Raw genomic sequence first — 25,534 nt, 5'->3', positions numbered from 1 at the left:
CACTGAAGGGACGGTGAGGGAAGATAGAGCGAGTATGTGTGATCTGTCGTGAGAGGTGATTGGAGAGAGCGTGTGGAGTTATGAGACGCCCCGTCGTCTCGCACGCTTCCCCGCGCGTGGCTCATGAAAAACGGCCGATTCGGCCGTTCCTCTGGATGCAGGCCTAGAACTACTTTGAGGTTCGTGCGGGGCAGGAAGGACAGGAGGCCAAGCAAACCGATTTCATCCCGCGCAGGCCTGGCTGGGTGGAATACGGCCTATGAGACGCATCCTAAACTACTAGTCATCTCTGTACAGCCTACTATCACACAATTTTGGTTGCCCCTCGGATGGGGCAAAAGTGACAAATTCCACTGGACAAGGGGCAGCGGAGCAAGATGTTCATGATGGGTAAGGGCTCTTTCGTACCCCCATGAGGTATGGGCAGTTGGCAACGGTCTATACTCTACTCCCCTATCGATTCAGTCGCCCGCGCGATCGAAGCGAAAACAGAATAAAGCGAGACCACAGGCCGTTTTGATGGTCTGAGTCCGGGGGAAGCGCATCGAATCCTTTCGTCTCCGTGTGTGCGCCTTTTCCTCAAACGGAGTACTAGGCAGCAAACATCGTTGTCAGGCATGCATGCAACGCAATACAGGCCGCGATGCGACACTGCCTGCTTCTTGCTGCATCGGCCAAAGAAAGCAAGAAACTTGTGCTGCTCCCTTTTTTTTCTCCTTCAATCAACATTGGACCTGTCGTTTTTCTCTACGTGACGATCTGAGCTGGTTCCTTTTTCTACGCGCCCTGATCTACCAACCAACCAGCTTTGCGTTGGTGGAAACCGGGGTCAGCACTGGCCGAACCGATCAACCCACTCCACTCCAGTCCTTCCCAGTCCCTGATCGCGCCGCCCCCGGTCGCTTCTCTGCTCCTGTTTCCTCCACTAGAAATACATCTCAAACAAACTGATAATGCATGGGATCGATCAGGTGTACGTCGCTCTCAGTCCTCGCTCGCGGCACTTTGAGCCCGTATCATTGGCACGAGGAGACCATGTGGACTCCTTTGCATTTGCCGCTGAATTAACTAGCCTAGGTTTTGTCTCCATCGCAGTAGGATACAAAGGCGACGGACCGATCTTTGCAGTGCGTGCACTAGCTAGGCCTCTAACCTAGTCGGAATCCACAATGGCGAGCGAGCACCGTGAATCTTTTATCAGGCGCTTTTGCGCCGGCCAGGATTTGATCCGGAAAATCGATCGGAACCTTCGCTGCAGTTGCGCACGAAAGCTGCACTGCTGAGCTGCTACTGCGATGATACAATTCTGGAATGGGACCTGAGATACTTGACCACGAGACAAGGACAAAGCGATGATACAAATGCCGCCTCTGTCCAAGTCACACCACACGGTGGATCATACCTAGACGAGACCCAATAGGGCGGAGTGGTTCATAGCAGAAAGCTCCATTCGGAGAGAGGGACAGAAAGTTGAGGTAGAGAGGTGACCAAGACGACCAAACCATCCGACCAAGGAAACTCTGAAGATTGATGGAGACTTACGAGTGGCTCTGCGGCTCTGCTCTCTTGAAACGACGACTGCTACCAGTCTTGCCTCCCTCTGGACGGGAGCAGCAGAGCGGGGAGAGCTCGACCTGGTGAAGTGCTGCCTGGTGCAACTCTACAAATTCAAGAAGCCTCGCCATACCGAATCACCGTCAGTTTTCCGCAAATGGCGAGAGACCGAAAGGGATTGTTTTATTACAGAAAGTAGTTTAGAATTGTCATCGAAAACATCCTTCGGATACTGCAGGCTGCAATGCGATGCAGCGTCGTGTCGTGTGAATAGGGCGTGGGAGAGCATCCACACATTTGGCAAAACCTCCAGGTTTTGGAAGGGGAAATTGTCGGGTTTCCAACTTTCCACCCCATTTTCGTAACAGGAGGCGGCAAGGATCGTTCCATCTGCTACATGTTTGCTACCCCGACTATGTACGCGTTCCAAGCGTCCGCCTGGTTGAACCGCTGGAGCTCCTCGTACTTCACGTCGCGGTCGGCAGTGTACTCCTTGGCGTTTCCGCTTGATTTGGTGTCTGGCATCTCCCTGATCCATACGTGGATGGACTTGAATCCAGCTTCCTCCAGGCAGTCCTTGATTTCTGGTATCGACCACCTGCAAAAGAGCGACTTGAATTACTATTTCGAAGATACTATCCGTCGGTCTGTAAGAACCATGATGCCATGCCATTCACTTGCATATTTTTCAGAAGCCGATATCGTATGGCTAGTTGCCAGCGTTGCACAAGTGCGCCACTGCACATAACTGAAAAATGCCCCAAGGTTCATACATCTATGAAAAGTACAAGGATACGGCATAGGAAAGTGCGTATTGATAACACATAAACAACCGCAGCAACTCTGGCACCAATCGTATCAGAGACACCGCGAGCTAATGTAATGACATTGCCTTTGGTTTCCCTGGACTACAAATACCAACCTTATTCCGCCTTGAAGCAGGTTTCTGTTTTGTGAGTAGAGGCATGATAACAACCGCAGAGGCATTATCACCATAGTATGACGGCTAATTGTTGGAACCTACCAGCCTAGGACAAGAGGCCAAAGTCTGTTGACACCATAGAAGGATCAGGAGGCACGGCAGCAGAACAAGTTTAAGGATAAGCATCTATCTTGAGTTACAGGATCTGGTTTGGTTCCTTTAGATTCAGTTTACTTCCCATCAGATAAGATTTGTTCCCTTGCAGTTTATGTTGCAATAGAGCCTCATCTATATAATGACGCCAGGCATATGGGGTTGATTCAACATTAAACATTTTTCTCTACCCAAATACCCCCTATCTATAACGCGTGTATGCGCCTTTTCCCTCAGCGGCATAGGCCGCTCTCCCATCAACCATCCATCCATCCCTACTGCCATAGATCCAATCCTCCCTGGGAAAGCCCAACAGGCCATGATATTTTACCTAAATGTCTATACAAATTATTCTGATTGGAAAAGTGGCAACCTTGCAGGTTTTCCGTAACTGTTCGATCAGTGAATGGGAAAATAAACAACTCTGGACTTAATGCCTTGCCAAGTAGTAATGTTTAAGGAACTTACAGGCGCCAATGGTACGTGAAAGCATGCCGTATCATTTGCTTCTTTCCAACTTGAAAGTGGAGGCTGATCCTTGTTTCACGAGTTATGATATCAAACTCTTCTTGCTCCCAGAAATACTGTATGCATAGTTGTATATAAGAAGAATTTTTTTAAATTTAATACGACGCCACAAGATTATGAAGTCATGCTAATAAAGATACTGCAGATTGCAGGTCATATCAACTTGCAGACTATACAAGGGTGGAAATTATATGATTGATAAGCGTAAAAGAGGCTCTGTCAACAAATACATTGGAGATATTACAATCTTTGTGTACTGAATCATCATACCCAAGCTAATTTCATCAAACAGATCAAGCGTATAGTTTATGAAATAAACTTAGTGTAACACATATATTTGCCATGCAACCCATAACAAATATAAATAACTGAATTGCGAAGTTTAAGCTGTCTTAAGTTTAGCTAACTACATGATGATGCACCAGTAAACCAAATAAAATATGTAGTGCCTCAGATACATAATAATTGTCGCTGCTTTAGTACAACTTTGTACTACCTCTGTTCACTTATATAAAACGTTTAAGCCTGTTCAGACAGTGCTCTAAACAGTTCAAAACCAGCTGTCTTAAACGCCTTATAAAAACGAACGGAGGGAGTATTAAAGTTGTACTAAAGCAGCGACAATTAATATGGATCGGAGGGAGTAGCTAAATTGCTCAGGTAGCATGATATTAAAATTCAACATCTTTCATGTCGCATACAACAACTGCCAAATATTTCTAATTTTATATATAATAATATTAGATTTGTTAGCATGCTGTAAATTCTTCTTACATATACCGCATCATTTACCAATAAGAAATGCAACCTCGCCCTAAAATATACTAATCTTATGACAGTATGCCTAGTATGCTTCTAACTGGTACTTTAGAAGAAAGGCCACGATGTGCTGCAATGATTAAGCAATGCTATAACTCTACTCACAGTGAAGCTGGGGAATCTCCTCTGGAGACGAAGCTTGCATTCAGATGATGTGCCACCATATACATCCATTACAAATATACCACCTCTTTTAGAAAGTGCATTGAAGGCATGCCTGAAATACAGAACCAAGTCCTTTCTCTTGTGAAGGCAGCAACAACTGTAGTTGAATGCACAAATTATGTCTCTTCCAGGCAAAACTGCATCTGACATGGTCGAATTGGCTGCACATTTCGTAAATGAAGAATCTGACTGCTCGCAGCTGTTCATTTCAGTAGAGTCATCATCACTGGTAAAATTTAGACCTTGCACGAGATCACTGATCTTTTGCTTGACAAGGCGAGATTCATTTGGCTGCAGAACATTTCCATCAAAAAGCAACAATCTCGAATACCCATCAGCTCCAATCTTGCTCAGGTTGTTCTCAAGACACCACTCAAGTGACTCACGGTCAAAGTCTAAGCCCACTGCTGTTCGTCTCGTATCAGTGCGAAGCCACTCAGTACTGCCAACAGGAAAAAAGAAAGATTACGAGCAACTCATGCACTTATACTCTGAAGCTAAATAGTAACATCTCTGATGTTGAACACCACTGAATAGTGACCAAAGTACTCCAAAGAGTAAGCATTTCAGTATTACAGTTCCTAGTTATATGTGTCTCAAGTGCTCATCGTTTCGAGTTAATGGGACTCCTCAGATCCTCAGTAATAGATACACAGTGCGGCCAAAGAGTTTGCGAAATTGACAGCAGGGTAGACTGTGCAAAGGCTATTCATATTGCTTAGTACTCCTATAACAGTGCACTGACCTGAGGAGGGCGGTGCCACAGAAATCCTCCTGCAGGTGGAGAGGGACGCGCCCGCCGACATACATCAGAAAGAACTTCTGCAGGTAGCTGATGTCCCCTTTTGGCGACTGAGCACAGAAGCACAACACCATGGTCATTTCGTCAAACGGGTTGTGAGCACGGAGACTTTCACAGGTCCAAGCTACGGTGGAAGCTAGCGAGGTTACCTGCACGGAGAGCTGGTACAGGTGGAACTTGGAAAGCATCGAGCCGACCTGCCACTGGCCCTGGAGGTCGCCTTCTTCCGCGCCTCCGTCGTGTTCGCCTTCCGCTGTTGCTTCGTCGGAATCGTCACCGTCCGAGTCCTCCTGGCGGCGCGGCGGCGCGTCGTAGGCAGACGAAGGCAAGTCGTCGTCGCCGAGCTGCGAGCCACGGCGGCCGCGGCCTTGCCGGTGCGACTCCTTCGTCTTCTTCCCGCTCTTACCCATGGTCGCCGGGTCGCGTGCGTAGCGGTGAGGGGTTTAGGGGTTTGGAACAGGAGAGATGAAAGTGCAGGGACTTGGTTGTCATTTTTTTCAGTCCAGGCATCTTGAGTTGGCAGACGCTGGACCTCCTTCCCTCTGCTTCCCTCTCTTTTGCTGCCCCTCTCCTAAGAGTTGTCCAAGGCTAACAAACTGTTCCAACGCCTCATCTGACAATGTTGCCGACTGGTGATGGCTAGGGAGAGGTACTCAGGTCCTCCTTGTGCAAATGGTAGTAGTAGTCCTAGTGGATCTTGGCTTTTATTTCGTGTTTTAGCGACATATTGTTGGGATGCCAATCGTCATCTTCTTCCTAGCCCCCATGATGGAGGGAAGCGAAAGGCACCGGATCTAGCAATATCCTCCTCAATATGCTCATATAAGTGATATCACAAGTGGTGGCGGTTTGTGAGATGTTGTTGTCTAGCAATAGAGGTGATGGCAGGGGGAGATGTGCCAGATCCAAGCGCTCCTTTTCTCGTTGTGCGTCGTATCTGTGTAACTGGCTGCGGCTTGGTCGGTCCCTGTGTTGTAGGAAGATGTTCTTCGGCTCGCTTTGTTTTTTAGGATGATCTAAACGCAAGTGGTGTTGTTGGGACAAAATCTCATATTACCTCACGTGGTGGTAAATTTGATTTGCTTCGACGTGTTTGCTGATTTTTCTTTCTTCTTGGGCATAATGCCACATGGGAGGCACATTCTTCAAACATAGTTCATGGTGTGCAACCGTGGAAGTTTCGTCAGACCAAATGGTTGCATCTCGGTATCGACGAAGTTGGCCTTGCAAGGAGGTGCTTTGGACCTGATGTATCTTTATTTTGGATTTTTCTCTGTAACATCTCAAATTTTCAATTTGGAATGTTATACATTAGATCATCACTGTATATCATATTTTATTTTGCATTTTGGTTGATCCTAGAAATTCTACGCAACTCAATGACCCACGGAGAGAGTTGGGGATTTCGTTATTTTCATATTTGAGTTTTCTCAAATTTTGAGAATAGGATCATTTGATTTTATTTATTTTATCATCAATTATTTCTACTACAAAAATATGAGAGAGGGAATAAAATGACTTTCCCAAAATAAAGAAATATTGAGGATTTAATAAAAAAATCAAATAAGATTTTATTTCGGAGTTTTTCGGTGTTTTATTTGAATTTAGGAAAAATATGCGTTTTTCAAAATTGCATTAGGGCCCAAATAAATGTTCACCTTGTGCGGCTTGATTTTAGAAGCCCGTGAAAATTTATTTCAGAATTTTTGGAGTCCGTTTAGTATTTATTTTTATTTTTTTTCTTCCGAGCGGAATAATTAAAAAAACGAACCGACTTCGGGCCGTACCCGAGCGGGACACCGCCCGGGGGCAGCCTTTAAATAGCGCCACCCCGAGACGCCCCAGCCCATCAGCCCTGCCTCGATCCGTGCGTGCCTTCGGAGCCGCCGCCGCCGCAGCCGACGATCCCGCCGCCCGAGGTTCGTCACGCCTCGTTTTCTGTGCCAAAAAAAGAGGGAAAAGAAGAGAGAAAAAAATTCGGCGTTCGTCTTTTTTCTTTTTCTCGGATTAAATCCGTGATTTTTCTGATCGCGATTCCTGATCCGATTTTCGTTTTAGTATAACTTTTCGCTTGTTTATCGGAACCACGCGATTCAAGCGCCTATGGATTTGTCTCGAAACCCTCTATCCGTTTAACCAACTTAAATAAGATTTTTCTACTTTTAAATTTGTCCTAGATCCAGATTACTAGAACGAAGTTGTTTTCTTTCGCCGTTTGACTTTTGTTGCTTCGTTCGATTTGATTCTTTTTGCCAACCGGAGTTCTTAAGTTGAACCTTCTGGTTAGATCTCTTATTTGAGTTTTTACATGTGCATTAGATGAGTACTTATTGTATGCTTGTTTGTTTGTTTGTGATAGAATACCCGGAGTGCGCCGCCTGTTACTTCGAATCGTTAGGTTTCGCGGATCATCAGCAAGGCAAGTAACACTTTGATCATACCTTTTCTACTACCCAGTTTTATTGCATTAGATCAATCCTCACACATTGCATGATTAGAATCTAATTAAATTATGGGATGGGAAGTAGATGAGGTAGTACCTATTACCTGTTTATTTTCAAACCTTTGGGAGTTACTTCTACGTTTGTTTATTATGCCATGCTATGCTAGTAGACGTGGATTGGGTGAGTGATATCCATGACAGATGTGAGATTGTTAATTAATGGTTCATCTAAGGTGGCAACTTAAACACACATCTGGGTGGATTGAGGCACCTGGGTATTCCAGGACTTGCCTGTTTTCTTTTGGACCACCACCCAAGCTCAAAGGGATCATGAGACTATTCATACTAGAAACTTCCGTGTTCAGCCACAAGCTATTATGGGTCTAGCATAGTTGACTAAGTCGTGCGAACTCTTACAGTGGTAGACTAGCAGATGTAGGGGATGTAGGTGGTACGGTCTACCCGATCGTAAGGTGCTAGCGCTTCTGAAAGTCTATGTATCGGTCATCCGTCTTCTCGAACACCATGTAGTGCGAGAAACCAAACGGAGGCGATCGAGTCTTGTGGGGAAAAGTGCGCAAACCTCTGCAGAGTGTAATAAACTAATCATGGTTAGCCGTGTCCCCGGTTATGGACATCTTGAGTGTCTAGTACTTGGATTTTCATGTGACTCTCAACATGTTACTCTAAATTAATTTTGTTGGGTTATGTTTAATGATGATGCTTAATTGGGATTGAGAATGTTGTCAACCATTCTCAATGTTTAACAACCACCATGATAGTAATTAAATTTTATTCCTTTGAAGTAGGGAAAAATTGGCTTTACGCAAAACTGTAACCATAGAGCTTTCCACCAGCCAAATATGCATATAGTATAGCTGTTTCATTCCTTTACTCTCTATGTGTTACCTTGCCAGCACGCCAGCATATTCCATGTGCTGACCCGTTTCAGGCTGCAACGTTAATGTTGCACACTTTTCAGACGATGATTAAGGAGTTTTTAGGTCGTGGTTCTATACTTAGTGATGTCGTTGGAGTTGATGGACTCACTTATCTTCCAAGCCTTCCGCTGTTATCGTTATTAGATGGCCTTAAGCCATACTTATTGTAATAAGTTCTCTTTTGAGACACTCGATGTAATAAGTGTGTGATTGCTACTCTGCTATAAATCCTCCGAGTACTATGTGGTGTCAGCATTATTGATCCAGGGATGATACCGAAACACAGAGATCAGACTGTTTGAGGTTTGGTCGCTACAGAGATGGTAGCAGAGCACACGCTGGCTGTAGGACACGACCACTAAGCTAAAGACCTAGATCACTATTCACTTTCTTCTCTTCTGACCTCTCATCTTTTCTACTCTTTAGGATGGCGGATGCAAGGAACAAGTTCACACAACCGGATGAAGATACACCCTTTAGACGTCACTTGAAGGAAATCACTAGATACCTGAATATAGGAGTACCAAGCTTCACGGGAACCTACAATGCCACTTTACCTGAAGAAGAGCGCTGGATGATTCAAGTTCAAGTTCCAGGAAGAACGTTCATGCCAGTCACTGAGCCCATAGAGTTTTCTTTTGATGCACCAACTTGGAGTCTAGGAAAGAGCATGGCAGCTCACATCGCCATGGGACGCATTGGAGAAGTCTAGCACAAGGATCTCAAGGATACTATCTACCAGATTTGTGGGCGCCGAGATGAACACTGGGAGATGATCAGCACCAGGAAGGATAGATCAATCGCAACTTTTATTCAGGAGTTAAATCAGCACATTCGACGACAGGAGAACCAGATGTGCGCCGATATGATAAATCTGAAGAAGGCTAAGACTAGAATCAAGGAACTGGAGGAAGAACTCAAGGCTACACGTGAAGATTATGAAGAGGAAATTGAAGTATTGGTGGAGAAGAATGACGACCTGATCAAGAAGATTAGAATATTTATGGGAGACCCTACGCCAGTAGATGAAGACGAAGAACCCCAGGAAATTAGCCCGGAAGACTACATCATCATCGACGACACCGACTCGGAAGCAAATAGTAGCAATGATGACTATGTTGATGAAGCTGGAGCAGGTATTATGGAGTCTGCAACCGAAGAATATTTCTAGTAGACCACCTCATCAGTAGTAGTAGTCCACCATGTAAATATAGTAGTCCGAGCACTTTTGCGATAGGTAGATCGATTGTATGCCTTTGTTTGATTGATTGAAATGAATTGTTTGTTTTGCCTCATGTGCATATGGGTAGTGTTTTCTCTTTAGACCCCCTCTATTCTTATATCTCATCTTTTCTAAACCCTCAGATGCCTCCGAGACGTGACCCCGGATTTACCTTTCCATCGGAGCTCACCCAGTTGATCCAGCAGCAGAACACATTGACGCAGTTACTAGTCCAGAATCAGAATCAGGGGAACAATAACAACAACCCACCACCACCACCACCACCTGTTGACCACTTAGCCCGTTTTCTTAGGCTGAATCCACCGGTGTTTTCCAGTAGCACCGAGCCGATAGTAGCAGATGTTTGGCTCCGCAAGACAGCTAGGGAGTTGACCACAACAGGATGCATAGATGCGGAGAAGGTGAAGTTTGTCGCAGATCAGCTAGAAGGACCAGCAGCATCATGGTGGGAGATTTTCACAGCCACTTTCCCTGTAGACACTATCACATGGGACCAGTTTCAGCAGGCTTTTCGTACTGCACACGTTTCAGCAGGAGCTATGGCCATGAAGAAGCATGAGTTTCGCAACTTGCGCCAAGGAGGACGGACAGTTGGCCAGTATGTGGAGGAATTTAGTAAACTAGCACGTTATGCCCCAGATGACGTCGATACGGATGCAGCTAGGCAGGAGAAGTTTCTGGAAGGACTGAATGATGAGTTGAGCATGCAGTTGATGGTAGCAACCTTCAACAACTACCAGGAGTTGGTAGATCGTGCTCTTATGATTGAAGGGAAGCAGCAGCAAATTGAGAATCGCAAGAGAAAGTATGGACAAGGAAAGTACAATTCAGGAGCTCAACAGAAGCCACGTTTTACCCCTAGACCGGGAGGACATTTTTAGCATACCCATGGAGGAGGTAGCTCGCACAATCACAATGGCACCAAGAATGGTAATGGCAATGGAGGAAGCAACGGCCAGAACCGTACCAACCCCTCAACCCCAGCCAAGAAGGACCTAAGCCAAGTCACTTGCTTTAAGTGTTCGAAGACAGGACATTATGCCAATGAATGTCCTGAATTACAAAATGGAAATAGCAATGGAAGTTCTGGGAAGAAGCCGAACCCTTTTAACAGGGGACAGGTGAACCACGTTAGCGTGGAGGAGGTTGAAGCTCAGCCCGATGCAGTAATAGGTAAGTTTTGGTTAAGTCATTTACTGCACTCATCCTTTTTGATACTGGCGCATCGCATTCATACATCTCAAGGGGATTTGTGGATAAGTATAACCTACCAACCCAAGCCCTTAGGTCACCCATGTTAGTAACCTCGCCTGGAGCAGAGTATGTGGCTAGTCTATGGTGTGATCAGTTACCATTAAGGATTGGTAACTATGTTTTTCTCTCAGACCTAATAGTATTGGAATCTCAAAGATTGGATGTGATATTAGGCATGGATTGGTTATCAAAGTATGAAGGGAATATTGAATGTGCTAGTAAGTCAATTTTGCTTACCACACCGGAAGAGAGAGTTGTTTCATATGCCTCAAGACAACTGAAACCTCATGAGTTGAATTATGCCACGCATGATTTGGAGTTAGCAGCCGTAGTGCATGCATTGAAGACATGGAGACATTTTCTCGTTGGAAATCATTATGAGGTGTACACGGATCATAAGAGTTTGAAGTACATTTTCACCCAGAAGGAGTTAAATCTCGGACAAAGGAGATGGTTGGAGCTTATCAAGGATTATGATATGAAATTGCATTATCACCCCGGAAAGGCTAATGTGATAGCTGACGCATTAAGCCGCAAGAGCCATGTCAATACATTATCACCCCGGAAAGGCTAATGTATTTTTTTTTTCACCCACAAAAAAAAAATACATAATGACGGGAGGAATACCAAGGGAGTTAGCAGAAAATCTTCGTGAACTATGTTTGGAAATAGTTCCGAGAGGTTATGTAGCAGCAATGGAGATTCAGTCAACCTTGATGGATAAAATCAGGGAAGCTCAGAAAGCTGACAAAGAGGTTGCCGCTATAAAGGAGAAACTGAGCAAAGGAAAAGCTAAAGGATTTCGTGAGGATGAGCACGACACCCTATGGTTTGAAGACTGTGTTTACGTGCCCAATGACCCGGAGATCAGGAAGTTGATTTTGCAAGAGGCACACGACTCACCGTATTCAATTCACCCAGGAAATACCAAGATGTATTTGGATTTGAAGGATATTTTCTGGTGGACCGGAATGAAGAAGGATATTGCGGAGTATGTAGAAGTTTTTGATGTATGCCAGAGAGTAAAGGCAGAGCATCAGAAGCCAGCAGGATTGTTACAACCATTGCCGATACCCGAATGGAAGTGGGATAAGCTAGGCATGGATTTTATCATGGGATTGCCCAGGACTCGTTCAGGCTATGACTCGATTTGGGTTGTAGTTGATCGATTGACGAAAGTAGCTCATTTCATCCCAGTAAAGACCACTTACACTAGTGCTAAGTTGGCAAAGATATACATGACCAGGATCGTATGTTTGCATGGAGTTCCAAGGAGTATCATATCAGATAGAGGAACCCAGTTTACCTCAAAGTTCTGGAAGCAGTTGCATGAAACTTTGGGAACCAGGCTAGAATTCAGTACAGCTTTTTATCCATAGACAGATGGACAGACCGAGAGAGTCAATCAGATTTTGGAGGATATGCTGAGAGCTTGTGCGCTAGATTATAGATCTAGTTGGGACGATAATTTGCCATATGCAGAGTTCTCTTACAACAACAGTTATCAAACCAGTTTAAAGATGGCCCCTTTCGAAGCCTTGTACGGAAGGAGGTGCGGGACACCGTTGTCATGGGACGAAGTTGGAGACCGCCAGTTGTTTGGTCCTGACTTGATTAAAGAGTCTGAACAGAAGGCGATGTTGATTCGCGATAGGCTCAAGGTAGCCCAGTCCAGACAGAAAAGTTATGCAGATTCTAAACGCAAGGAGACAGTTTACGAAGTTGGAGACAGAGCTTATCTTCGAGTATCTCCACTTCGGGGAACAAAGCGTTTTGGAGTTAAAGGGAAGTTAGCACCACAATTTGTAGGACCATATCGAGTTTTGGAGCGTATGGGAGAAGTGGCCTACAAGTTGGAATTGTCCGAAGGATTGTCAGGAGTACATGATGTGTTCCACGTCTCTCAGTTAAAGAAATGTCACGCGGAGATGGCTGACATACCGTTTAGAGACACAGTGCCATTGGAAACTATTCAGTTGGATAACGATTTGACCTACGAGGAGAAACCAGTTAAGATTCTCGAGTTTGCTAGCCGAGTTACTCGCAGCAAGGTTATCAAGTTTTGCAAGGTTCAGTGGAGCCACCACACGGATGATGAATCCACCTGGGAGCGAGAGGAAGATTTGCTCAAAGACCGCCCTCACCTATTTTCTAGCCAACCCGAATCTCGAGGGCGAGATTCATCTTAAGGGGGTAGGTTTGTAACATCCCAAATTTTCATTTTGGTTGATCCTAGAAATTCTACGCAACTCAATGACCCACGGAGAGAGTTGGGGATTTCGTTATTTTCATATTTGAGTTTTCTCAAATTTTGAGAATAGTATCATTTGATTTTATTTATTTTATCATCAATTATTTCTACTACAAAAATATGAGGGAGGAAATAAAATGACTTTCCCAAAATAAAGAAATATTGAGGATTTAATAAAAAAATCAAATAAGATTTTATTTCGGAGTTTTTCGGTGTTTTATTTGAATTTAGGAAAAATGTGCGTTTTTCAAAATTGCATTTAGGGCCCAAATAAATGTTCACCTTGTGCGGCTTGATTTTAGAAGCCTGTGAAAATTTATTTCGAAATTTTTGGAGTCCGTTTAGTATTTCTTTTAATTTTTTTCTTCCGAGCGGAATAATTAAAAAAACGAACCGACTTTGGGCCGTACCCTAGCGGGACACCGCCCGGGGGCAGCCTTTAAATAGCGCCGCCCCGAGCCGCCCCAGCCCATCAGCCTCGCCTCGATCCGTGCGCGCCGCCGGAGCTGCCGCCGCCGCCGCCGACGATCCCGTCGCCCGAGGTTCGTCGCGCCTCGTTTTCCGTGCCAAAAAAGAGGAAAAAAAGAGAGAAAAAAAAGAGAAAAAAATTCGGCGTTCGTCGTTTTTCTTTTTCTCGGATTAAATCCGCGATTTTTCTGATCGCGATTCCTGATCCGATTTTCATTTTAGTATAACTTTTCGCTTGTTTATCGGAATCAGGCGATTCAAGCGCCTAGGGATTCGTCTCGAAACCCTCTATCCGTTTAACCAACTTAAATAAGATTTTGCTACTGTAAAATTTGCCCTAAATCCAGATTACTAGAATGAAGTTGTTTTCTTTCGCCGTTTGACTTTCGTTGCTTCGTTCGATTTGATTCTTTTTGCCAACCGGAGTTCTTAAGTTGAACCTTCTGGTTAGATCTCTTATTTGAGTTTTACCTGTGCATTAGATAAGTACTTATTGTATGCTTGTTTGTTTGTCTGTGATAGAATACCCGGAGTGCGCCGCCTGTTACTTCGAATCGTTAGGTTTCGCGGATCATCAGCAAAGCAAGTAACACTTTGATCATACCTTTTCTACTACCCAGTTTTATTGCATTAGATCAATCCTACACATTGCATGATTAGGATCTAATTAAATTGTGGGATGGGAAGTAGATGAGGTAGTACCTATTACCTGTTTATTTTCAAACCTTTAGGAGTTACTTCTACGTTTGCTTATTATGCCATGTTATGCTAGTAGACGTGGATTGGGTGAGTGATATCCATGACAGATGTGAGATTGTTAATTAATGGTTCATCTAAGTGTTGGGGAACATTGCAGAAAACAAAAATTTTCCTACGGTTTCACCAAGATCCATCTATGAGTTCATCTAGCAACGAGTGATCGGATTGCATCTACATACCTTTGTAGATCACGCACGGAAGCATTGAAAGAACGGGGATGAGGAAGTCGTACTCGGCGTGATCCAAATCACCGGAGATCCTAGCGCCGAACGGACGGCACCTCCGTGTTCAACACACGTACGGTCAGCGTGACGTCTCCTCCTTCTTGATCCAGCAAGGGGAAAGGAGAGGTTCATGAAGATCCAGCAGCACGACGGCGTGGTGGTGGATGCAGGGCGTCACCGCAGCAGAGCTTCGCCGTTATACTGCGAGAAGGAGAGGTGTAGCAGGGGAGAGGGAGGCGCCAAGACTCAAGGGTGTTCTGCCCCCTCCCCCCTTTATATAGGCCCCTAGGGGGGCGCCGGCCCTAGGAGATGGGATCTCCTAGGGGGGGGGCGGCCAAGGGGTGGAGTGCCCCCCAAGCCAGGTGGGGCGCCCCCCACCCTAGGGTTCCCAACCCTAGGCGCATGGGGTGGGCCAAGGGGGGCGCACCAGCCCACTATGGGCTGGTTCCCCTCCCCACTTTGGCCCATGGGGCCCTCCGGGATGGGTGGCCCCACCCGGTGGACCCCCGGGACCCTTCTGGTGGTCCCGGTACAATATCGGTGACCCCCGAAACTCTCCCGATGGCCGAAACTGCACTTCCTATATATAATTCTTCACCTACGGACCATTCCGGAACTCCTCATGACGTCCAGGATCTCATCCGGGACTCCGAACAACTTTCGGGTTACTGCATATTCATATCTCTACAACCCTAGCGTCACCGAACCTTAAGTGTGTAGACCCTACGGGTTCGGGAGACATGTAGACATGACCGAGACGGCTCTCCGGTCAATAACCAACAGCGGGATCTGGATACCCATGTTGGCTCCCACATGCTCCTCGATGATCTCATCGGATGAACCACGATGTCGAGGATTCAAGCAACCCCGTATACAATTCCCTTTGTCAATCGGTACGTTACTTGCCCGAGATTCGATCATCGGTATCCCAATACCTCGTTCAATCTCGTTACCGGCAAGTCACTTTACTCGTACCATAATGCATGATCCCGTGACCAGACACTTGGTCACTTTGAGCTCATTATGATGATGCATTACCGGGTGGGCCCAGAGATACCTCTCCGTCATATGGAGTCACAAATCCCAGTCTTGATCCGTGTCAACCCAACAGACACTTTCGGAGATACCCGTGGTATACCTTTATAGTCACCCAGTTACGTTGTGACGTTTGGTACACCCAAAGCACTCCTACGGTATCCGGGAGTTACACGATCTCATGGTCTAAGGAAAAGATACTTGACATTGGAAAAACTCTAGCAAATGAACTATACGATCTTGTGCAATGTTTAGGATTGGGTCTTGTCCATCACATCATTCTCCTAATGATGTGATCCCGTTATCAATGACATCTCCATGTCCATAGCCAGGAAACCATGACTATCTGTTGATCAACGAGCTAGTCAACTAGAGGCTCACTAGGGACACATTGTGGTCTATGTATTGACACATGTATTATGATTTCTGGATAATACAATTAAAGCATGAATAATAGACAATTATCATGAACAAGGAAATATAATAATCATTTTATTATTGCCTCTAGGGCATATTTCCAACAGTATCCCACTTGCACTAGAGTCAATCATCTAGTTACATTGTGATGAATCGAACACCCATGGAATTCTGGTGTTGATCATGTTTTGCTCTAGGGAGAGGTTTAGTCAATGGATCTGCTACATTCAGGTCCGTATGTACTTTACAAATCTCTATGTCTCCATTTTGAACACTTTCACGAATGGAGTTGAAGCGACGCTTGATATGCCTGGTCTTCCTGTGAAACATGGGCTCCTTGGCAAGGGCAATAGCTCCAGTGTTGTCACAGAAGAGAGTCATCGGGCCCGACGCATTGGGTATGACTCCTAGGTCGGTAATGAACTCCTTCACCCAGACTGCTTCGTGTGCTGCCTCCGAGGCTGCCATGTACTCTGCTTCACATGTAGATCCCGCCACAACGCTTTGCTTGCAACTGCACCAGCTTACTGCCCCACCATTCAAAATATACACGTATCCGGTTTGTGACTTAGAGTCATCCAGATCTGTGTCGAAGCTAGCATCGACGTAACCCTTTACGATGAGCTCTTTGTCACCTCCATAAACGAGAAACATTTCCTTAGTCCTTTTCAGGTACTTCAGGATATTCTTGACCGTTGTCCAGTGTTCCTTGCCGGGATTACTTTGGTACCTTCCTACCAAACTTACGGCAAGGTTTACATCAGGTCTGGTACATAGCATGGCATACATAATAGAACCTATGGCTGAGGCATAGGGGATGACACTCATCTCTTCTATATCTTCTGTCGTGGTCGGACATTGAGCTGAGCTCAATTTCACACCTTGCAACACAGGCAAGAACCCCTTCTTAGACTGATCCATATTGAACTTCTTCAATATCTTATCAAGGTATGTGCTTTGTGAAAGACCTATGAGGCGTCTTGATCTATCTCTATAGATCTTGATGCCTAATATATAAGTAGCTTCTCCAAGGTCCTTCATTGAAAAACTCTTATTCAAGTAGGCCTTAATGCTGTCCAAAAGCTCTATATCATTTCCCATCAAAAGTATGTCATCTACATATAATATGAGAAATGCTACAGAGCTCCCACTCACTTTCTTGTAAACACAGGCTTCTCCATAAGTCTGCATAAACCCAAACGCTTTGATCATCTCATCAAAGCGAATGTTCCAACTCCGAGATGCTCGCACCAGCCCATAAATCAAGCGTTGGAGCTTGCACACCTTGTCAGCATTCTTAGGATCGACAAAACCTTCCGGCTGCATCATATACAGTTCTTCCTTAAGATAACCGTTAAGGAATGCCGTTTTGACGTCCATTTGCCATATCTCATAATCATAGTATGCGGCAATTGCTAACATGATTCAGACGGACTTCAGCTTTGCTACAGGAGAGAATGTCTCATCGTAGTCAACCCCTTGAACTTGTTGATAACCCTTAGCGACAAGCCTAGCTTTATAGATGGTCACATTACCATCCGCGTCTGTCTTCTTCTCAAAGATCCATTTATTTTCTATGGCTCGCCGATCATCGGGCAAGTCAGTCAAAGTCCATACTTCGTTTTCATACATGGATCCTATCTCGGATTTCATGGCTTCCAGCCAATTGTCGGAATCCGGGCCCGCCATCGCTTCTTCATAGTTCGAAGGTTCACCGTTGTCTAACAACATGATTTCCAAGACAGGGTTGCCGTACCACTCTGGTGCAGAACGTGTCCTTGTGGACCTTCAAAGTTCGGTAGGAGTTTGGATCAGAAGTATCTTGATCATCATCATTAACTTCCTCTCTAATTGGTGCAGGCACTACAGGAACATTTTCCTGTGTCGCGCCACTTTCCGGTTCAAGAGGTAATACTTCATCAAGTTCCACTTTCCTCCCACTTACTTCTTTCGAGAGAAACTCCTTCTCTAGAAAGGATCCATTCTTGGCAACAAAGATCTTGCCTTCGGATCTGAGGTAGAAGGTATACCCAATAGTTTCTTTAGGGTATCCTATGAAGACGCATTTTTCCGACTTGGGTTCGAGCTTTTCAGGTTGAAGTTTCTTGACATAAGCATCGCATCCCCAAACTTTTAGAAGCGACATCTTAGGCTTCTTCCCAAACCATAATTCATACGGTGTTGTCTCAACGGATTTCGATGGAGCCCTATTTAAAGTGAATGCGGCAGTCTCTAAAGCATAGCCCCAAAATGACAGCGGTAAATCGGTAAGAGACATCATAGATCGCACCATATCCAATAGAGTGCGATTACGACGTTCGGACACACCATTACGCTGAGGTGTTCCAGGCGGCATGAGTTGTGAAACTATTCCACATTTTCTTAAGTGTGTGCCAAATTCGTGACTCAAGTATTCTCCTCCACGATCTGATCGCAAAAACTTGATTTTTCTGTCACGGTGATTCTCAACCTCACTCTGAAATTCCTTGAACTTTTTAAAGGTTTCAGACTTGTGTTTCATTAAGTAGATATACCCATATCTACTCAAGTCATCAGTGAGGGTGAGAACATAACGATAGCCACCACGAGCCTCAACACTCATTGGACCGCACACATCAGTATGTATGATTTCCAATAGGTTGGTTGCTCGCTCCATTGTTCCTGAGAACGGAGTCTTGGTCATCTTACCCATGAGGCATGGTTCGCACGTGTCAAATGATTCGTAATCAAGAGACTCTAAAAGTCCATCTGCATGGAGCTTCTTCATGCGTTTGACACCTACGTGACCAAGGCGGCAGTGCCACAAGTATGTGGACTATCATTATCAACCTTACATTTTTTGGTATTCACACTATGAATATGTGTAGCATTACGCTCGAGATTCATTATGAATAAACCATTCACCATAGGAGCATGACCATAAAACATATCTCTCATACAAATAGAACAACCATTATTCTCGGATTTAAATGAGTACCATCTCGTACTAAACGAGATCCTGATACAATGTCCATGCTCAAACTTGGCACTGAATAACAATTATTGAGGTTCAAAACTAATCCCGTAGGTAAATGTAAAGGTAGCGTGCCGACGGCGATCACATCGACCTTGGAACCATTCCCGACGCGAATCGTCACCTCGTCCTTCGCTAGTCTCCGTTTATTCCGCAGCTCCTGCTTTGATTTACAAATGTGAGCAACTGCACTGGTATCAAATACCCAGGAGCTACTACGAGTACTGGTAAGGTACACATCAATTACATGTATATCACATATACCTTTCGTTTTGCCGACCTTCTTGTCCGCTAAGTATTTGGGGCAGTTCCGCTTCCAGTGACCACTTCCCTTGCAATAAAAACACTCAGTCTCGGGCTTGGGTCCATTCTTTGGCTTCTTCTCGGCAGCTTGCTTACCGGGCGCGGCAACTCCCTTGCCGTCCTTCTTGAAGTTCTTCTTACCCTTGCCTTTCTTGAACTTAGTAGTTTTATTCACCATCAACACTTGATGGTCCTTTTTGACTTCTACCTCTGCTGATTTCAGCATTGCAAATACTTCAGGAATGGTCTTTTCTATCCCCTGCATATTGATGTTCATCACAAAGCTCTTGTAGCTCAGTGGAAGCAACTGAAGGATTCTGTCAATGACCGCGTCATTCGGGAGATTAACTCCCAGCTGAGTTAAGCGGTTATGTAATCCAGACATAGTGAGTATGTGCTCACTGACAGAACTATTTTCCTCCATCTTACAGCTGAAGAACTTGTCGGAGACTTCATATCTCTCGACCCGGGCATGAGCTTGGAAAACCATTTTCAGCTCTTGGAACATCTCATATGCTCCGTTTCGCTCAAAACGCTTTTGGAGCCCCGGTTCTAAGCTGTAAAGCATGCCGCACTCAACGAGGGAGTAATCATCAACACGTGTCTGCCAAGCGTTCATAACGTCTTGGTTCTGTGGGACGGGTGCGTCACCTAGCGGTGCTTGTAGGACATATTCTTTCTTGGCAGCTATGAGGATGATCCTCAGGTTCCGGACCCAGTCCGTATAGTTGTTGCCATCGTCTTTCAGCTTGGTTTTCTCTAGGAACGCGTTGAAGTTGAGGACAACGCTAGCCATTTGATCTACAAGACATATTGTAAAGATTTTAGACTAAGTTCATGATAATTAAGTTCATCTAATCAAATTATATAATGAACTCCCACTTAGATAGACATCCCTCCAGTCATCTAAGTATAACATGATCCGAGTTAACTAGGCCGTGTCCGATCATCACGTGAGACGGACTAGTCAACATCGGTGAACATCTTCATGTTGATCGTATCTTCTATATGACTCATGCTCGACCTTTCGGTCTTCTGTGTTCCGAGGCCATGTCTGTACATGCTAGGCTCGTCAAGTCAACCTAAGTGTTTGCATGTGTAAATCTTTCTTACACCCGTTGTATGTGAACGTTGGAATTTATCACACTCGATCATCACGTGGTGCTTCGAAACAACGAACTGTCACAACGGTGCACAGTTAGGGGGAACACTTTCTTGAAATTATTATGAGGGATTATCTTATTTACTATCGCCGTTCTAAGTAAACAAGATGCAAAAACATGATAAACATCACATGCAATCAAATAATAATAGTGACATGATATGGCCAATATCACATAGCTCCTTTGATCTCCATCTTGGGGCTCCATGATCATCTTGTCACTGGCATGACACCATGATCTCCATCATCATGATCTCCATCATCGTGTCTCCATGAAGTTGCTCGCCAACTATTACTTCTACTACTATGGCTAACACGTTTAGCAATAAAGTAAAGTAATTTACATGGCATTTCTCAATGACTCGCAGGTCATACAAAAAATAAAGACAACTCCTATGGCTCCTGCCGGTTGTCATACTCATCGACATGCAAGTCGTGATTCCTATTACAAGAACATGATCTCATGCATCACATATATACCATTCATCATTCATCACAACTTTGGCCATATCACATCACAAAGCACTTGCTGCAAAAACAAGTTAGACGTCCTCTAATTGTTGTTGCAAGTTTTACGTGGCTGCAAAAGGGTTCTAGCAAGAACGTTTTCTTACCTACGTAAAAGCCACAACGTGATTTGTCAACTTCTATTTACCCTTCATAAGGACCCTTTTCATCGAATCCACTCCAACTAAAGTGGGAGAGACAGACACCCGCTAACCACCTTATGCAACTAGTGCATGTCAGTCGGTGGAACCAGTCTCACGTAAGCGTACGTGTAAGGTCGGTCCGGGCCGCTTCATCCCACAATACCGCTGAAGCAAGATAAGACTAGTAGCGGCAAGAAAGTTGACAACATCTACGCCCACAACAAATTGTGTTCTACTCGTGCAAGGAGAACTACGCATAGACCTAGCTCATGATGCCACTCTCGGGGAACGTTGCAGAAAACAAAAAATTTCCTACGGTTTCACCAAGATCCATCTATGAGTTCATCTAGCAACAAGTGATCGGATTGCATCTACATACCTTTGTAGATCACGCACGGAAGCGTTCAAAGAACGGGGATGAGGAAGTCGTACTCGACGTGATCCAAATCACCGGAGATCCTAGCGCCGAACGGACGGCACCTCCGTGTTCAACACACGTACGGTCAGCGTGACGTCTCCTCCTTCTTGATCCAGCAAGGGGAAAGGAGAGGTTGATGAAGATCCAGCAGCACGACGGCGTGGTGGTGGATGCAGGGCGTCACCGCAGCAGGGCTTCGTCGTTATACTGCGAGAAGGAGAGGTGTAGCAGGGGAGAGGGAGGCGCCAAGACTCAAGGGTGTTCTGCCCCTCCCTCCCCCCCTTTATATAGGCCCCCTAGGGGGGCGCCGGCCCTAGGAGATGGGATCTCCTAGGGGGGCGGCGGCCAAGGGGTGGAGTGCCCCCCAAGCCAGGTGGGGCGCCCCCCACCCTAGGGTTCCCAACCCTAGGCGCATGGGGTGGGCCAAGGGGGGCGCACCAGCCCACTATGGGCTGGTTCCCCTCCCTACTTTGGCCCATGGGGCCCTCCGGGATGGGTGGCCCCACCCGGTGGACCCCCGGGACCCTTCCGGTGGTCCCGGTACAATACCGGTGACCCCCGAAACTCTCCCGATGACCAAAACTGCACTTCCTATATATAATTATTCACCTCCGGACCATTCTGGAACTCCTTGTGACGTACAGGATCTCATCCGGAACTCCGAACAACTTTCGGGTTACTGCATATTCATATCTCTACAACCCTAGCGTCACCGAACCTTAAGTGTGTAGACCCTACGGGTTCGGGAGACATGTAGACATGACCGAGACGGCTCTCCGGTCAATAACCAACAGCGGGATCTGGATACCCATGTTGGCTCCCACATGCTCCTCGATGATCTCATCGGATGAACCACGATGTCGAGGATTCAAGCAACCCCGTATACAATTCCCTTTGTCAATCGGTACGTTACTTGCCCGAGATTCGATCATCGGTATCCCAATACCTCGTTCAATCTCGTTACCGGCAAGTCACTTTACTCGTACCATAATGCATGATCCCGTGACCAGACACTTGGTCACTTTGAGCTCATTATGATGATGCATTACCGAGTGGGCCCAGAGATACCTCTCCGTCATATGGAGTGACAAATCCCAGTTTTGATCCGTGTCAACCCAACAGACACTTTCGGAGATACCCGTAGTATACCTTTATAGTCACCCAATTACGTTGTGACGTTTGGTACACCCAGAGCACTCCTACGGTATCCGGGAGTTACACGATCTCATGGTCTAAGGAAAAGATACTTGACATTGGAAAAACTCTAGCAAACGAACTATACGATCTTGTGCAATGTTTAGGATTGGGTCTTGTCCATCACATCATTCTCCTAATGATGTGATCCCGTTATCAATGACATCTCCATGTCCATAGCCAGGAAACCATGACTATCTGTTGATCAACGAGCTAGTCACTAGAGGCTCACTAGGGACACATTGTGGTCTATGTATTCACACATGTATTGCGATTTCCGGATAATACAATTAAAGCATGAATAATAGACAATTATCATGAACAAGGAAATATAATAATCATTTTATTATTGCCTCTAGGGCATATTTCCAACACTAAGGTGGCAACTTAAACACACATCTGGGTGGATTGAGGCACCTGGGTATTCCAGGACTTGCCTGTTTTCTTTTGGACCGCCACCCAGACTCAAAGGGATCATGAGACTATTCATACTAGAAACTTCCGTGTGCAGCCACAAGCTATTATGGGCTCTAGCATAGTTAACTAAGTCGTGCGAACTCTTACAGTGGTAGGCTAGCAGATGTAGGGGATGTAGGTGGTACGGTCTACCCGATCGTAAGGTGCTAGCGCTTTGAAAGACTATGTCTCGGTCATCCGTCTTCTCAAACACCATGTAGTGCGAGAAACCAAACAGAGGCGATCGAGTCTTGTGGGGAAAAGTGCGCAAACCTCTGCAGAGTGTAATAAACTAATCATGGTTAGCCGTGTCCCCGGTTATGGACATCTTGAGTGTCTAGTACTTGGATTTTCATGTGAATCTCAACATGTTACTCTAAATTAATTTTGTTGGGTTATGTTTAATGATGATGCTTAATTGGGATTGAGAATGCTGTCAACCATTCTCAATGTTTAACAACCACCATGATAGTAATTAAAATTTATTCCTTTGAAGTAGGGGAAAACTGGCTTTACGCAAAACTATAACCATAGAGCTTTCCACCAGCCAAATATGCATATAGTATAGCTGTTTTATTCCTTTACTCTCTATGTGTTACCTTGCCAGCATATTCCATGTGCTGACCCGTTTTGGGCTGCAACGTCAATGTTGCAGACTTTTCAGACGACGATTAAGGAGTTTTTAGGTCGTGGTTCTATACTCAGTGATGCCGTTGGAGTTGATGGACTCACTTATCTTCCAAGCCTTCCGCTGTTATCGTTATTAGATGGCCTTAAGCCATACTTATTGTAACAAGTTCTCTTTTGAGACACTCGATGTAATAAGTGTGTGATTGCTACTCTGCTATAAATCCTCCGAGTACTATGTGGTGTCAGCATTACTGATCCAGGGATGACACCGGAGCACAGAGATCAGACTGTTTGAGGTCTGGTCGCTACATTCTCATAAAGTACAGACACTTGGTTGCCATTTTTAAAGTTGATTCATGTTGTACGGTGCCATGTACTTTCGCTTTGATCAGAGGGTCCATCGAGACTTTTTGTTTATTGAAAGAAAAATTAGTTTTTGCACACAGGTCCGTAATACTTTACGTTTATTTGTCCTTTATTATCAAGGCCCCTTCAAGCATAACAGGCGATTCATCGAGCGCCTGTCACCATGGACGCGCCTCCTCTCACGCAGCCGGATGCGACTAGGGATGGCAATGGGTAAGGTATGGGCGGGTACAAACTTTTTGTGCCCAAACCCTTACCCAAAACCTTTTTTATATCCATCCATTTTAATATTCATGGACATAAATTGGTACCCATACCCATACCCATCGGGTATTTTATACCCAATGGGTATCCGGTGGGTAAAATAACATTGGCGTGATAAAGGTAAGACAAGAAAATGGCCTAAAACTAAAGTTAGGTACTCGGCCATCACAATCTGGTTTGCACTTATATCAAAATTTCATAATGATGATTGACACACAATGTCTTAATCTCCTTTACAAACTAACTTTAAAAAAATCAAGTTTGTAAACTTGCAATGCTAATTACTGTAGGTTTACCCAGATATTATAGGGTTTATTTTTTGGACTGTGATATTTGGCACATGTGTGCCATATAAGAAAAACTGCCACACCTCTACTTCTTTTACTTCAAAGTACCACACGATCCCCCTTCCTTCGACCCCATCTTCTTCCGAGTGACCCCTGCAGGTTCGTCTAAGAAATCTGCTTCTCCCGCACATCTCGCGCGCTCACCCTCGAGAAAACTATCACTTTTTCACGTCTATCACATGATAAAAAAATTGCGCAAGTGGGATTTGAACCCACACCTCCTTGGCACCAAAGCACGCCACCACAACCAACTCACTCTTAGGTATTTGTTGCTCAAACGAAAGAAACTAATCGTTTTGATCCTTTTTTTTACAGTTGTGTTACTACAAAAAAGTACAGGAAATTACCATGATTTTCCCTCAAGACAAAGTTACCATGGTATTCGCATGCAATTTATCAGGCCTGTGTTGCGTCAGTTACCGTGCTATTTACATAGAACTTACCAGGTACTATGTTTCAACAACACCCCTTTCAAAGTTATCACTGTGTTTTGTACACAAGTTATAAGGTCTTCGATGTGTAAAATACCGTGGTACTTACACATAATTATCAGGGTATGTGTACATAAACCTCGTCCCTGGTCAAAGTTACCATGGGGGATTGTACATGAGTTACCGAGTCTACAGTTCGTATATTATCATGGTACTTACACCTAAAAATCTGGGTGTGTTCCGGTAACTTTTTTCATAGGTCAAAAATTACCATGATGTTTTTGCGTAACTTATCACGCCTATAGTAGGTCAAAGTGGGCCG

At 45.0% G+C, this 25,534-nt stretch overlaps 1 protein-coding gene across 1 annotated transcript; it reads right to left on the bottom strand.

Annotated features, from left to right (window-relative positions):
• Positions 1-1,720: 1,720 nt before the first annotated feature.
• Positions 1,721-5,411, bottom strand: LOC119269657. Its single transcript, XM_037551549.1, has 5 exons — positions 5,093-5,411; positions 4,887-4,993; positions 4,082-4,583; positions 3,098-3,213; positions 1,721-2,152 (listed from the first exon to the last, which is right to left on the bottom strand). The coding sequence occupies exons 1-5, from the start codon at positions 5,351-5,353 to the stop codon at positions 1,948-1,950; spliced, it is 1,191 nt and encodes a 396-aa protein (XP_037407446.1). The 5' UTR covers positions 5,354-5,411; the 3' UTR covers positions 1,721-1,947.
• Between the last annotated feature and the right edge of the window lie 20,123 nt (positions 5,412-25,534).

Source organism: Triticum dicoccoides, chromosome 3A, assembly GCF_002162155.2.
Source record: "Triticum dicoccoides isolate Atlit2015 ecotype Zavitan chromosome 3A, WEW_v2.0, whole genome shotgun sequence".
Classification (NCBI taxonomy): domain Eukaryota; kingdom Viridiplantae; phylum Streptophyta; class Magnoliopsida; order Poales; family Poaceae; genus Triticum; species Triticum dicoccoides.
Note: the sequence above shows the minus strand (reverse complement) of the source record. Positions and strands in the feature narration are given on the sequence as shown.